This window comes from Thamnophis sirtalis, unplaced genomic scaffold (genome assembly GCF_051295495.1).
Source record: "Thamnophis sirtalis isolate CommonGarterSnake01/CBP01778 unplaced genomic scaffold, rThaSir2_p1.2 scaffold_14, whole genome shotgun sequence".
In the NCBI taxonomy this organism is placed as follows: Eukaryota; Metazoa; Chordata; class Lepidosauria; order Squamata; family Natricidae; genus Thamnophis; species Thamnophis sirtalis.
The window spans coordinates 6718516-6732664 of record NW_028261394.1 but is presented as its reverse complement, the minus strand read 5'-3'; the positions used below and the strand labels follow the sequence as shown (position 1 = coordinate 6732664).

At 46.2% G+C, this 14149-nt stretch overlaps 1 protein-coding gene across 5 annotated transcripts in view; it reads right to left on the bottom strand.

Annotated features, from left to right (window-relative positions):
• The window catches only part of TECPR1 (tectonin beta-propeller repeat containing 1), a 50182-nt gene extending 36126 nt beyond the window's left edge, over nt 1–14056 (bottom strand). Inside the window, exons 1-6 of one of the 5 annotated variants that reach the window (XM_087729479.1) lie at nt 13741–14056; nt 11024–11256; nt 10025–10207; nt 5398–5520; nt 3235–3360; nt 111–285 (exon numbers count right to left, since the gene is read on the bottom strand). In XM_087729479.1, coding sequence (XP_087585605.1) covers nt 111–285; nt 3235–3360; nt 5398–5520; nt 10025–10207; nt 11024–11256; nt 13741–13885 — 985 coding nt within the window. In that variant the 5' untranslated portion in view covers nt 13886–14056. Of the gene's footprint in view, nt 1–110; nt 286–3234; nt 3361–5397; nt 5521–10024; nt 10208–11023; nt 12287–13740 lie in introns of those variants that run through there. The other 4 variants (XM_087729474.1, XM_087729475.1, XM_087729478.1 and 1 more) reach the window with 4 other exon arrangements.
• Nucleotides 14057–14149: the final 93 nt, after the last annotated feature.

The window sequence follows — 14149 nt, the reverse complement described above, 5'->3', positions numbered from 1 at the left end:
CGGGTTTTTGTCGGGACCAGGAGTTTGCTTCAGGCTCTCGGGAAGCCTCGGTCAGAACCCCAACTCCAAAGCAGAAGAACCAACTTCCTTGGCCCAACCAATGGACCTACCTTGGGGGTTATTACGGTCGATCCCCTCTCTCACGATCGCCTGTCCTTCCCAGCAGGTGGCCCAGAGGAGATCGTAGGATCCACAGCTGATCTGTATGGCTTCGCCCGGAGCAGGAATTAAGGTCCAGGAAGATCCTTCAGGATTGTGATGAGTGACATCATTGCGATACCAGATCTAGGAAGACAAGGCCGTTTTCCAGACACAATTCGTTCAGAAGGAAGCAAACATTTGTGTAAACGTAGAGAGACAAAGATTTAGGTGACTTCTCCCCTTGCACCAGGGATCAAAATCTGATATTTTGAGCCGAGGTGGCACAGTGGTTAAGGTGCAGTACTGCAGGGCACTTCAGCTGACTGTTATCTGCAGTTCAGTGGTTCAAATCTCACCGGCTAAAGGTTGACTCAGCCTTCCATCCTTCCGAGGTGGGTGAAATGAGGACCCGGATTGTTGGGGGCAATATGCTGACTCTGTAAACCGCTTAGAGAGGGCTGAAAGCCCTATGAAGCGGTATATAAGTCTAACTGCTATGGCGATTGCTATATTATGGTCCTAAATTTTGAAGATGGAAGGACCTTTTTTCTTTTAATAAAAGTGTTTTTTTTTTTAAATTTTTCAAAATATAAACATTCCATCTTTCCTTAAACAGTGTGTCATCTGGTTACAAAACATCATTCCCGTTAATTCTCTAATCTTAAAATTATAGTATATTAAACAATTGAACATTATTAACCTATTCATTTCTCCTCTCAACATTATCTTCTAATAAGAGTACAACAATAACACTAAGCATAATTATCCTCATCGTCACAATACTAACAGTCATCATCTTATTGATCGTGGCACGACAAAACCGCGCTCGACTAAAGCGCGGCCAATTAATCCGCATCGCTGACGTCATCAAGAGGGCGACAACAGCAAGCGCGGAGAAAGAAGAGCGCTTTAAATAGCGCTTTGAAAGCAAGCCGATTCAACTTAAGGTAAGGGTTAGCTTTAGGGTTAGCTTTAGGGTTAGGTTAAGGGTTAGGGTTAGGTTTAGGGTTAGGTTAAGGGTTAGGATTAGGTTTAGGGTTAGGTTAAGGGTTAGGATTAGGTTTAGGGTTAGGTTAAGGGTTAGGTTTAGGGTTAGGTTAAGGGTTAGGTTTACGTTTAGGTTTAGGATTAGGTTTAGGGGGGTTAGGTTTAGGTTTAGGGGTTAATTTTAGGTTTAGCGTTTACAGCGTGCTTCTGTCTCCGCGCTGTTGTCGCCCTGTGATGACGTCAGCTACGCGGTTTCGTCGAGCGCGCTTTCGTCGAACGCGGTTTTGTGGTGGAACCCTTATTGATACCTCTACCTTCACCTATTTTCTATTCTTCTTTAATCTTTAATTCCCAGTTTCCCTTTTTACTCTCTAACCATTGATAAAATACTTCCCATATCATATCATATTCAGTTGGCTCTTTCGCCTTAGTTGCTAGTGTTAATCTGTTCATTTCTGCGCATTCTAATATTTCCCTGATCAACTTCTCATCCTCTTCACTTTTCCAATGTCATGCAAATACAATTGAGGGACTTGGGTGGTATCGGACAGTCTTCACTTCCTCTGAAAACAAACTCAGGAAGTGAAACGAAGCCAAGAGGGACATTCGACTTCCTTATTCACCAAGCCAACACAACGAACTGAAAATAACTCAGGGCTCAGGGGAACATTTTCTATGCAGCCGAGAACGTTTTCAAACCCTGGGAAATGTTGGGAACAAGGAATGTGAAGGAAGGAAAATAGAAGGAGAAGATCACAGCAGAATGGTCTGGTCTAATCAGAAGCTCTTAAGTTACCAGCTTAGCATACAGTGGAGGAAAATGTCGAAGCAGTCTGATGTCATATGCGCTAGTCGTTCCCGACTCTAGGGGGCGGTGCTCATCTCCGTTTCAAAGCCGAAGAGCCAGCGCTGTCCAAAGACGTCTCCGTGGTCGTGTGGCCGGCATGACTCAACAACGAAGGTGCACAAAACACTGTTTGTTCCCTTCCCACCAACGTTGGTTCCTATTTTTCTACTTGCGTTTTTTACGTGCTTCCGAACTGCTAGGTTGGCAGAAGCTGGGACACAACAGGAGCTCACTCCGTTACGCGGCGCTAGGGATTCAAACCGCTGAACTGCCAATCTTTTCATTGACAAGCTCAGTGTCTTAGCCATAAAGCCTATTCCTACACCTCTTTTAATTTCCCGGTTTTTAGATTTAGGCTTTCTTAGCCGTATCCCCTCAAATACTAACCAGATGCAGCAATACTGCAGAAATGTGTCATGTTTTGATGAGTTTAATGACCTATTTGGAGTTCTCCTCCATTTCAAGCAAAATCTAGAAGTTTAGATCACTTTCTGAACACTTTTGCCTGTTTTTTATTATTCATTAAGTAAGAGAAAAGAGGGGGGGGAGGAATTGTCACATTGTGCATAGACATACTGTATTGTTCGAAGTATAAGACGCACTCCCTCAAGCCCCCCTAAAAGAGGGTGAAAATTTGGGTGCGGCTTATACATCGAATGTAGCCCCGTCCATCCTCCGGCCCCCACCTCCCAGCAATTTGCCTCCTTGCAGCAAACAGCAAACAGCCTGTTTCAGTTTCAACGCAGCCCGATTAGCACATTAGCTGATTGTTGGCTGGATCGGCCTCCCGACCATCAGCTGTTTCAGGCTGCAGGGATTGCCTATTGCTGCCTCCGAGCATCCCATTTTTGGGCCCCGCATCCCATTTTCGGCTTCCGCGCGGCGCATTTTCCGGCTGTTCCAGGTGGCAGGGATCAGAATGGTCGGAAAACGGGGTGTGCGGAGGCTGAAAATGGGATGGGGAGGTCGATAATAGGGCGCTTGAAGGCAGCAATGGCAATCCCTGCAGCATGAAACAGCTGATGGTTGGGAGGCCGATCCAACCGACAACCAGCTGCTTGTACTAATCAGGCTGTGCCGAAACTGAAACAGGCTGTTTGCTGCTTGCTGCAAGGAGGCAAATTGCTGGGAGGCAGAGGCCCAAAAAAAATTCTCCCCTTGTTTTCTTCCCCAAAAGCTAGGCGCGTCTTATACTTCGGAGCATCTTATACCACGTAAAATACGGTAATTAAGAAGGGCTGGTGATGAGAGGACATTACCTTGCCTTGTAGAGTGACGGCCCAGACCGAGAGCCGACCAACAGGTTCATCGATGATCTCCCAGCCTCCCACGGAGATGTCATTAAAAGGATCTGGTAACTGCTTTGAATCTTGATAGGGTGGAATCTATCTCGAAATAAATTTCAAAAAAGGAAAGGAGAAAGACTTATTGATTGGTTCTTCTGAAGGCCAGAAGAACACATCTAGAAAGTCCTAGCTGGACTCCAAATGATGGGACTTCCTCTACTGTGGGGTACTGGTAACCCCACAGCATCTTCTAAAACGAGAAGCATCCTGCAAAAAAATCCATTGGGGGAGAAAAACATGTTTTCTGATTCTTACTGAAAACCACAAGTTCCATTTTTTTTCTCCCCCAAAAATGAAGGAAAAATTGCAAATATCCTTTAACAATTTTTTTTAGAGAGGGGAAGAATCCTCCCCTTTAAACGAATTATAACAGAACTGAGTGGCCTTAGAAATACAATATAATATAAAAGAAATATAAAATATAAAACAAAAACCTCATAAAATAGAGGTAGTTTTCCACCTAGGTCTGTAATTCAGCCCAAATTTTTCATGGCTAACAAAGCCGCTTTGCTCTGTTTTTACGACCTGCCTTGCCACCGTCGTTAAGTGAATTGCTGCAGTTAGCCACGCGGGTTGTCACATGAATCTGACTTCCCAACTAACTTGGTCAGAAAGGGTGGCAAAAAGTGACCTTGAGGCCGTCATAAATATGAGCCAGTTGCCGTCTGAATTTTGATGACGTGACGGGATGTTTCGACGGTCGTAAGTATGAAAAAGGATGCTGAGTCACTTTTTTCACCTCCTTTGTAACCTCAAGTCGCTGAACAAAACGGCCATTAAGTGGAGGACTACCGCTAGAAGAGGAAGTTAGAAATCCAAAGTAGAAATAAGATGAAATAATGTTGTTTGAAATGGTGAAATGGCCAGCTGGTCTTCGGCTTCCCGGTGATTTGACGTGCGCGAAGTCCAGCTGGTCTTCCGGTTTCTGGCACGCATGCTCGTGTGCCAAAAGCGGGGGGATCACAGGGGGGCCATATACAGGCGTGCCGCACCCATAATACTATGCGCACAACCCCAGCGCAAATGACCAGCACTCCCCCCCATATTTTTTGGTGCACTTTTTTTGCCCTCTCCAGGTTCCAGAGACTTTCTAACAGCCAAAAACGGCCCTCCGGAGGCTTCGGGACCTTCCCTGAAGGCTCCGGAGAGCGAAAAACCGGCCCTACCGGCAAACTGGAAGTTCGGGAACGGACTTCTGGTTTGCGCTCGTAGGGCCAGTATTTGCCCTCCGGAGTGTTCAGGAGTCTTCCCTGAAGGCTCCGGAGGGAGAAAAACGGCCCTACGATCTAACTGGAAGTCTGATCGTAGGGCCGTTTTTAGGCCTCCGGAGCATTCAGAGAAGCCTCCTGAAGGTCCCTGAATGCTCCGGAGGGCTAAAAACGGCCCTACAAGCAAACTGGAAGTCCGTTCGCGAACTTTCTGTTTGCCCATTGGGCTGGTTTTTCGAGCTCTGGAGGCTTCAAGGAACGCGAAAAGGAAGCCTCCGGAGGGTGAAAAATGGCCTCAAAAGAAGGCCGAAGTCAGCTGACAGGGCAATGCCTCGTGTGCCCTAACAAATGGCTCCGCGTGCCACCCTGTGGAGCCATCACGGTTGTTCCGACCCCCCTTCTTCGCTCGTTCAAAGACGACAGTTAGACAGACTTAAAAGGAAAGAACTTTATCAGCCTCGGCTCACGCTGGCTGCGAGCCCCAAAATAAACATAAATAAAGTCTCTGGCAAGAAGATAACAGAATGGAAAAACAAAGATCTCTTACAAAGCCAATCACTTCTCCAAGTGTCTCTTTGAATCAGGTTTACAGAAAGCAAATCACTTATCCAAGTGTCTCTCTCACAAACAAACCACGACCGATGAACAATGAACCATGCACGAACGACGAACGTTGACTTCTGCAACCAGGGCGTGGCACCATCAGTCCTTTTATCTCCAGAAGACCACACTTACGAGCCCCGGCTGCATTGTTATTCCTGCATCCCGACTCAACTCACAGCAAACTTCTGCTGAGTCACAACACACGGTACGAGACATTTCGAGTAAAAGAGAAGAAAGAGAGAGAGAGAGAGGAAGCAGCACACACCTTTGCCCAGGTGTCCCGCGCTTTGTACCTTCTGTACCGAATCCACCTTCTTCGCCGGACACAGGAATTCCATCGCTTGTCCTTGGTGTACGTGGCTGGGAAGTCGATGGCGTAGGTCCAGCCCTTCAAAAGAAGAACAAAGTAACCGGGTAGAACAGGATGAACCCGTGAGGATCAAGGCTGCACAGAGTTCAAAGCACAAGTAGTCCTTGACCACCATCGAGCCCAACATTCCGGTTGCTAAGTGAGACACATAAAATGAGTTTTGCCGCCATTTTATGGCTCTTTTTCGGCGGCCACCTTTGTTAATCGTTGCGGTGGTTAACTTAATAACACGGTTGATACAAGTGAACCTGGCTTCCCCTGTGGAAGTTTGGCTTGTCAGAAAGTCGCAAAAGGGGCCCGGGACACTGCAACCATCCTCAATAAGGAGTCAGTTGCCCAGCTTTTGATCCCATGACCATGGAGGAGGAGGCAAATGGTCGTTAAGTGTGAAAAATGGGCCGTATTGTTTTTACGGTTGTTATAAATCCAGTTACTGTTCTAAGTTGAGCACTGATCTGTGCAGTCGGTCATTAAGGAAGCCCTTAGGATGTAGCTGCGGTGGCCCGGTGGTTAGAGTGCAGTACTGCAGGCTGCTTCTGCTGATTGCTGGCTGCCTGCAATTCGGCAGTTCGAATCTCACCAGGCTCAACGTTGACTCAGCCTTCCGTCCTTCCAAGGTGGGTAAAATGAGGATGCAGATTGTTGGGGGAGATAGGCTGGCTCTGTAAACCGCTTACAGAGGCCTGGAAAGCTCTGTGAAGCGGTATATAAGTCTAAGTCTGAGTCCCCTCGGGGAAAAGGGTTGCATAGAAATATAATAAATTCAATTCAAATTCAATTCAATTAAGGGCTATTGCTCTCCCTTCCTTCCTTCCTTCCTTCCTTCCTTCCTTCCTTCCATCCATCCATCCATCCATCCATCCATCCATCCATCCATCCATCCATTCATGGTGCACAGTGGTTAGAATGCAATATTGCAGGCTAATTCTGCCAACTGCCAGCAGTTTGATTCTCAACAGGCTCAAGGTTGACTCAGCCCTCCATCCTTCCGAGGTGGGTAAAATGGGGACCCAGATTGTTGGGGGCAAGAGCCGAGGTGGCGCAGTGGTTAGAGTGCAGCACTGCAGGCTACTTCAGCTGACTGCAGTTCTGCAGTTCGGCGGTTCAAATCTCACCGGCTCAGGGTTAACTCAGCCTTCCATCCTTCCGAGGTGGGTAAAATGAGGACCCGGATTGTTGGGGTCAATATGCTGACTCTGTAAACCGCTTAGAGAGGGCTGAAAGCCCTATGAAGCGGTATATAAGTCTAACTGCTATTGCTATTGCTAAGAGGCTGACTCTGTAAACCGCTTAGAGAGGGCTGTAAAAGCACTATGAAGCAGTATATAAGTCTAAGTGCTATTGCCCTTCCTTCCTTCCTTCCTTCCTTCCTTCCTTCCTTCCTTCCTTCCTTCCTTCCTTCCTTCCTTCCTTCCTTCCTTCCTTCCCTCCCTCCCTCCCTCCCTCCCTCCCTCCCTCCCTCTGCCAGTGCTTAGAATGCAGCATTGCAGTCTAACTCTGCCCATGGCCAGAAGTTCGATCCTGACCGGCTCAAGGTTGGACTCAGCCTTCCGTCTTTCCGAGGTTGGTAAAATGAGGACCCAGACTGTTGGGGCTGACTTGGTAATCCACTTAGAGAGGGCGGGAAAGCACTGGAAAGCGGTATATAAGTGTAACTGCTATTGCTACACATCCCTTGCAGTCTCCTTGCTCATTCAGTAAGAAAAAGGAGAAGTCATTCATTCTTAAATTAAGACAATAACCCGGGTTCAATTTTTGTAAATTGGATTTACAAAATAGGCTTGTTAAAGCTTTGGCTAATTTCTTGAGACAAGGCATTTTCCTATTACCATATTTTTCGGAGTATAAGACGCATCATTCCCCCCCCCCCAAAAAAGAGGGTGAAAATCTGGGTGCGTCTTATACACTGAACACAGCATTTTTGGCCTCCCGAAACCCCGCCCCCTTCACCAAAATGGGCGTGCAGAGGGTCTGGGAAGCCTGCAAAGTGCTCCTGGGGGCTGAGGAAGTCAAAAATGAGTGCAAAATGGGCCGTTTTCTGCTCGTTTTTGCCCCCCCCCCCAGCCCTCAGGAGCACTCTACAAGCCTCCCATAGGCCATTCCGAGGTGGCGCAGTGGTTAGGGTGCAGTACTGCAGGCCACTTCAGCTGACTGTTATCTGCAGTTCAGCGGATTCAAATCTCACCGGCTGAAGGTTGACTCAGCCTTCCATCCTTCCGAGGTGGGTGAAATGAGGACCCAGACTGTGGGGGCAAATGGGCTGACTCTGTAAACCGCTTAGAGAGGGCCGAAAGCCCTATGAAGCGGTATATAAGTCTCACTGCTATTGCTATTGCTATTGATGCCCCATTTTTTATGGCAAAAAATGTGTGCAGAGGGTTTGGGAGGCCTGCAGAGTGCAAAACCTTTTTTTTCAAAAAATTTACCTCTTCAAAATCTTGGTGCGTCTTATACTCCGGTGTGTCTTATACTCAGAAAAATACGGCATTAGTAAAAGGAACGGGGTGGGGGGAGGGCTGCATTTCCCCAGCACTTCCAATTATCAGTGAGATGAACACAGAAGATAGCGTTTCCCCAGCAATTCTTTATTTCTATTCATTTCTATACTCCTTGACTTACAACCACCAACTTAGCCCAATATTTCTGTTAGTAAGCAAGACAGTTGTTAAGTGAGCTTTGCCTGGCTTTTAAGACCTTTCTTGCCACAGTGGTTGAAGTGTTAACCCTGAAGTGGTTAAAAGTTAGTAACCCCGTTGTTAAATGAATCTGGCTTCCCCATTGACTTTGCTTGTCGGGAGGTCGCAAAAGGGGATTGCGTGACTTCGGGACGTTACAACCGTCATAAATACGAGTCAGTTGGTAGCGTCTGAATTTTATTTATGCAACCATGTGGATGCTCCAATGAAGTCAGTTTTTTGCAGTGCTGTTGTAACTTCGAATGAATGGTTGTAAGTCGAGGCTGTGAGTGTGCACTGGGAATTGAAAAAGGAATCACATTTTCCCAGCAATTCACATTATTATCAGTGGCGTTTAGACCTCGGTTTAATTTTCAATCAATCAGAATAGAGCTGGAAGGGACCTGGGAGGTCTTCTAGTCCAACCCCCTGCTCAAGCAGGAGATCCTATACCATTCCCGACAAACCCAACAACTTCTTAAAAACCTCCCGTGATGAAGCACCGACAGGCAAGCCATTCCACTGGTTAACTGTCCTCCCTCTTAGGAAGTTTCTCCTTAATTCCAAGTTGCTTCCCTCCTTGATTAGTTTCCATCCATTGCTTCTCCTCCACCCTTCAGGCGCTTTGGAGAATAGCTGGACCCCGAATAATAGAATAACAGAATGATTAACTTGGAAGGGACCTTGGAGGTCTTCTAGTCCAACCTCCTGCTCGAGCAGGAGTCCCAATGCCATTCCAGACAAATGGCATTTGAAAGACTCCAGGGATGGGGCCCCCACAACTTCTGAAGGTAAGCTGATTTATTTTTCTAACTGTCAGGAAACGTTTCTTTATTTCTAGGTTGCTTCTCTCCTTAGTTAGTTTCCATCCATTGCTTCTTGTCCTGCCTTCAGGGGCTTTGGAGAATAGGTTGACCCTTCTTCTTTAGGGCAGCCCCTTAAATACTGGAATACTGCTACCATGTCACCCCTGGTCCTTTTCCCCCACTATAGAATTGGGTATGGCCAGTCTAGAGGAAAAAAAGGACCAGGGAGGACATGATAGCAGTATTCCAATATCCGAGGGGTTGCCAGAAAGAAGAGGGAGTCAAGAGGTGGTGGTGGAGGAGGAGGAGGAGGAAGAAGAGGAGGAGGAGAAGGAAGAAGAGGGGGAAGAGGAGGAGGAGGAGAAGAAGGAGGAGGAGGAGGAAGAAGAGGAGGAAGACAAGGAGAAGGAGGAGAAGGAAGAGGAGAAGGAGGAGGAAGAGGAGAAGAAGGAGGAGGAGAAGGAAGAAGAGGAGGAAGAGGAGGAGGAGAAGGATAAGGAGAAAGAGGAGAAGGAGGAGAAGGAGGAGGAGGAGAAGAAGGAGGAGGAGGAGGAGAAGGAAGAAGAGGAGGAGGAAGAGAAGAAGGAGGAGGAGGAAGAGAAGAAGGAGGAGGAGAAGGAAGGAAGAAGAGGAGGAAGAAGAGGAGGAGGAGAAGAGGAGGAAGAGGAGGAGGAGGAGGAAGAGGAGGAGGAGGAGAAGGAAGAAGAGGAGGAAGAGAAGGAGGAGGAGGAAGAAGAGGAGAAGGAGGTGAAGGAAGAAGAGGAGGAAGAGGAGGAGGAGGAGGAGGAGGAAGAGGAAGAGATAGACAAGAGAATTTGAGGGCCTGCTGCAAAAAAGATGGGGTCAACTTATTTTCCAAAGCACCGGAGGGCAGGATAAGAAGCAATGGATGGAAACTAACCAAGGAGAGAAACAACTTAGAACTAAGGAGAAACTTCCTAACAGTGAGGACAACGAACCCAATGGAAGGGATCTAACTTTTCCAGGCTCACATTCCCACGGCTTTCCCCCGAGAAGGCGGATCCCATACGGTTCACCTACCCCTTTCTCTGTGGCTTCCCCTCCAAAATTTTCATCCACGTACCAGTCAGACTCCCACTCCCAGTGAGGAGACGGCAGCGCAAAGCTTTCCAGCGGCTGGTGCTTCAGACCGCTGACGTCACTCCATTGCCAGCGGTCGCTGGGAAGCAGACTGTCGCAGAAGCCCACCACCGGGTTCCAGCGCTGCCAGGAAAGAAAGGGGGGGGGGCGTCAAAGGAAGAAACAGTTACACATCCCAATGACCTCACCCCAAAAAGCAGATTTTGTAAGAGTGCCGTATTTTTCAAACTACAAGACGCACTTTTTGGTCTCCCAAAAGGGGGTGAAAATGCCTGTGCGTCTTATACACCGAATATTACCCAAGCTCCTCCCACCCGCCGGCCATTTTTGACCTCCCCATGCCCCGTTTTTGTGGCTATTTTCGGCCTTTTTGTGGCCCATTTTTGAGACTTTTTTCAGCCTGTTTTTGAGGCTTTTTTGGCCCGTTTTCGAGGCTTTTCTTGGTCAATTTTTGAGACTTTTTTCAGCCTGTTTTTGAAGCTTTTTTGGCCCATTTTTGGGGGGGGAAACGGGCTGAAGAAATCCTCAAAACTGGGCTGAAAAAGCCTCAAAAATGGCCCCCCAAAGCCCCCAAAATGGGCCAAAAAGCATAGAAAAAGGGCTGAAAAAAGCTTCAAAAATTGGTAGAAAAAAGGCCTCAAAAAAGGCCCGAAAATGGGGTGCTTAGAGACCACCACCCCATTTTTTTGTTTCCCTCTTCTAAATTTAGATGTGTCTTATAGTCAGGTACGTCTTATAATCTGAAAAATACGGTACTTTCTGACTCTACGAGCCGAGCCGTCAACTAGTGGGACAAGCTGCCACTTGAGGTGCAAATTCTTCTTGATGAAGATAATCAAGCCAGAAGCTGCAAAAATCTTTCAGCAGAGTCTGTACAAAAAGAGGGTTGGGTTGGATGACCTCTCAGACCCCCCTTCTTTAAGTCTGCGCTCTCTGTACCTGATTCTCATAGGTTTCCTCTTTGAACCGGATGGGGACATCACTGGAGTGGACATAAACGTAGATTTGATGGTCGCAACCGAGTCCCCAACAGCATTCTTTGACGGCCGAAACTCGCTTCACTTCCAGTTCTCCATCTTTGCACAGCTCCCAGTACTGGCCGGTGGTGGATAAGGTGTAGACTCTCCCAAAAATATCCACCGCCCACAGGAGCGATTGGGAGCCACTCATGGCTGGGAAAATACAAGGGGCAGAAGTGAGTAAGGGGTTTATTCTTGAATCACACAACACATGGAAAGGCATCGCCATCGTTTCGATCGGGGAAAGCTGTGAGCATCGCGAGTCCCAAAAATGCTAGCAGATTCCTGGAAGCCTCAGACAAATCAGCCATCAACGGGCACGGAGTGATAAATGACATCTACACGCCGTTCAAAAAAAGTCAAAAAGCGAATTTAAAAAGGCCAAAAGACCTCCTTACCAGCACCCAGATAAACAGAGATTAATTAACGTCAAACCAAATTAATGCCAAACCAACAATCAAGACTCCAATCAAGGAACTATCAACTCAGACAAACAATCAAATAATTAACACTAGCATCGATGTTACCTAGTTGGGGTGATGAAACTCCTGCAACAAAAACAGCGAAGCTCAGAGAGCACGACAGACCCACCTCTTTCAAGCCTGAGTTACAAATATTCTCCTTTATTGAAACAATAAACAACACTATAATCAAGGAACCAGCATTCAGACAGGGCAAGACAATTGTATATCAACAGAGAACAACCTCACTTCCTTCAAGCACTGATGATGTTACCTAGTTGGGTCATGAAACGATTGCAAGGAAACCACCAAGCCCAAAAGCAACAAGGACTTCACACCCCTCCCCCTCCCTGCATTCCCGCACTCCTTTCTAGCACTGATGATGTTACTTAGTTGGGTCCTGAAACGTCTGCAAAAAAAACCACCATTCAAGCTTATGCTACAATTACTCTATTTTAAGGGGGTTTACACAGGACTCGTCCCTAATCTGGTTTCTCCCAAAGGCAGTTTTACTTTTCGGAGTTAGAACAGAGCCCCGAGGAGGTGGTTGCAATAGGAAAGATGTCACACAATTCGCAGAAATGGGTCAGATTAACAGGGCAGCAAAAAGAATATAAAGGAACCTCACTATGGTAATAAAAGCAGGACCAACTACCAATAGAATAGAATAGAAATAGAATAGAAAAAAGAATTGGAATAGAAATAGAAATAGAATAGAAATAGAATAGGAATAGAAATAGAATAGAAATAGAATAGAAAAAAGAATTGGAATAGAAATAGAATAGAAATAGAATAGAAAATAGAATAGAAATAGTATAGAAAATAGAATTGGAATAGAAATAGAATAGAATAGAAATAGAATAGAAATAGAATAGAAAATAGAATAGAAAATAGAATTGGAATAGAAATAGAATAGAAATAGAATAGAAAATAGAATAGAAATAGAATAGAAAATAGAATTGGAATAGAAATAGAATAGAAATAGAATAGAAAATAGAATAGAAATAGTATAGAAAATAGAATTGGAATAGAAATAGAATAGAATAGAAATAGAATAGAAATAGAATAGAAATAGAAATAGAACAGAAAATAGAATAGACTAGAAATAGAATAGAAAATAGTATAGAAATAGAACTAGAAATAGAATAGAAATAGAATAGAAAATAGAATAGAAATAGAATAGAAATAGAAATAGAATAGAAAATAGAATAGACTAGAAATAGAATAGAATAAAAATAGAATAGAAAATAGAATAGAAATAGAAATAGACTAGAAATATAATAGAAAATAGAATAGACTAGAAATAGAATAGAATAGAAAATGGAATAGAAATAGAAAATAGAATTGGAATAGAAATAGAATAGAAATAGAATAGAGTAGACTAGAATAGAATAACAGAGTTGGAAGGGACCTTGGAGGTCTTGTAGTCCAACCCCCTGCTTAGGCCCAGTGAAAACCCTCCACAATTTCTTAAACGATGTTCATTTATTATCCCTCAAAACATTGTTTTGATTTGTCCCTCTGGCAACCCTCCCTCTCCCTCTCTCTCCCTCTCTATCCAGGAGCTCCAGGCAGCACTCCGGATTAGATTTATTTCCTTTTTAATCGCATTTACAGAGAAGCCAGATCTACGCCTTCAATCCAACTGGACTTGCTCCAGAGTAAACCAAAGCCAGGATGACGCTCCCAGAGACGCAGCTGGAGCCTTTCCAACCCAAAGACAATCACGCTAAAGAAGGGTGTTTTTTTGGGGGGGGGGAGTGTCCCTAGGGTTTCAGATGGCGGGGGGGGGAGGAAAGGCTCCAGGAGAAAGCCCCCCCTCCTATTGATTTGATTTGATTTAACGGTTTCTACGGCTGCCCATCTCAAACCTGCGATTCTCCTATGATCAAAAAAAGGGGGGTGGGGGGGAATTAAAAGGGAAAGTGGTGGGAGGGGTGCAAACCCGCGATCTGGGGAAATGGCAACGTCCGGATGCTTAGACATTGCAAAGCGGCCCAAGGAGACCCCGATTTCTGAAAAATCTAATTCAATTTCATTGAATTCTTTGATTTCTACAGTCGCCTATCACAACCAAGGGGCTTTTGGGGGGGGGGAGCTTCTAAATGATCACTGCGGAAAGGAAAAGGGCCGCATCGGCTCCCTTCAAAGAGCCCCCCGGCCGCCTCTTTGCTACCTGCGCCTTCGCTCCGCGTTCGCTTCGCCTCTTCCGCGACCGGCGGCCGGAGAGAGAAGAAAACGCACAAGAGCCAAAGGCTGCAAAACAAGGAAATAGAACGTTCCAATAGAACGTCCCCTCCACCTCCTTCCCCGAAGCTCATTGGCTGCCAGCACGGACGCCTCGGCTCCGATTGGCCGGCTGCAGAATCAGATGGTTACACGGCGTTCTATTCTCCCCGCCTCCTTTTCTGCGGGCGGATGGCAGCAGCTGTTCGCTGGGCCGTGTGACGTCACGGCTCGGGACAGCCCTGGCTGCGAGACGCGTGTCTTGTAGGTCGTGGGGAAGGAGTATCCGAGGCAGGCTCTTCGGCAACATGGGTTTTTGAAATCTTTCTTTAAAATAAAATAAAAATTACATTTGATTT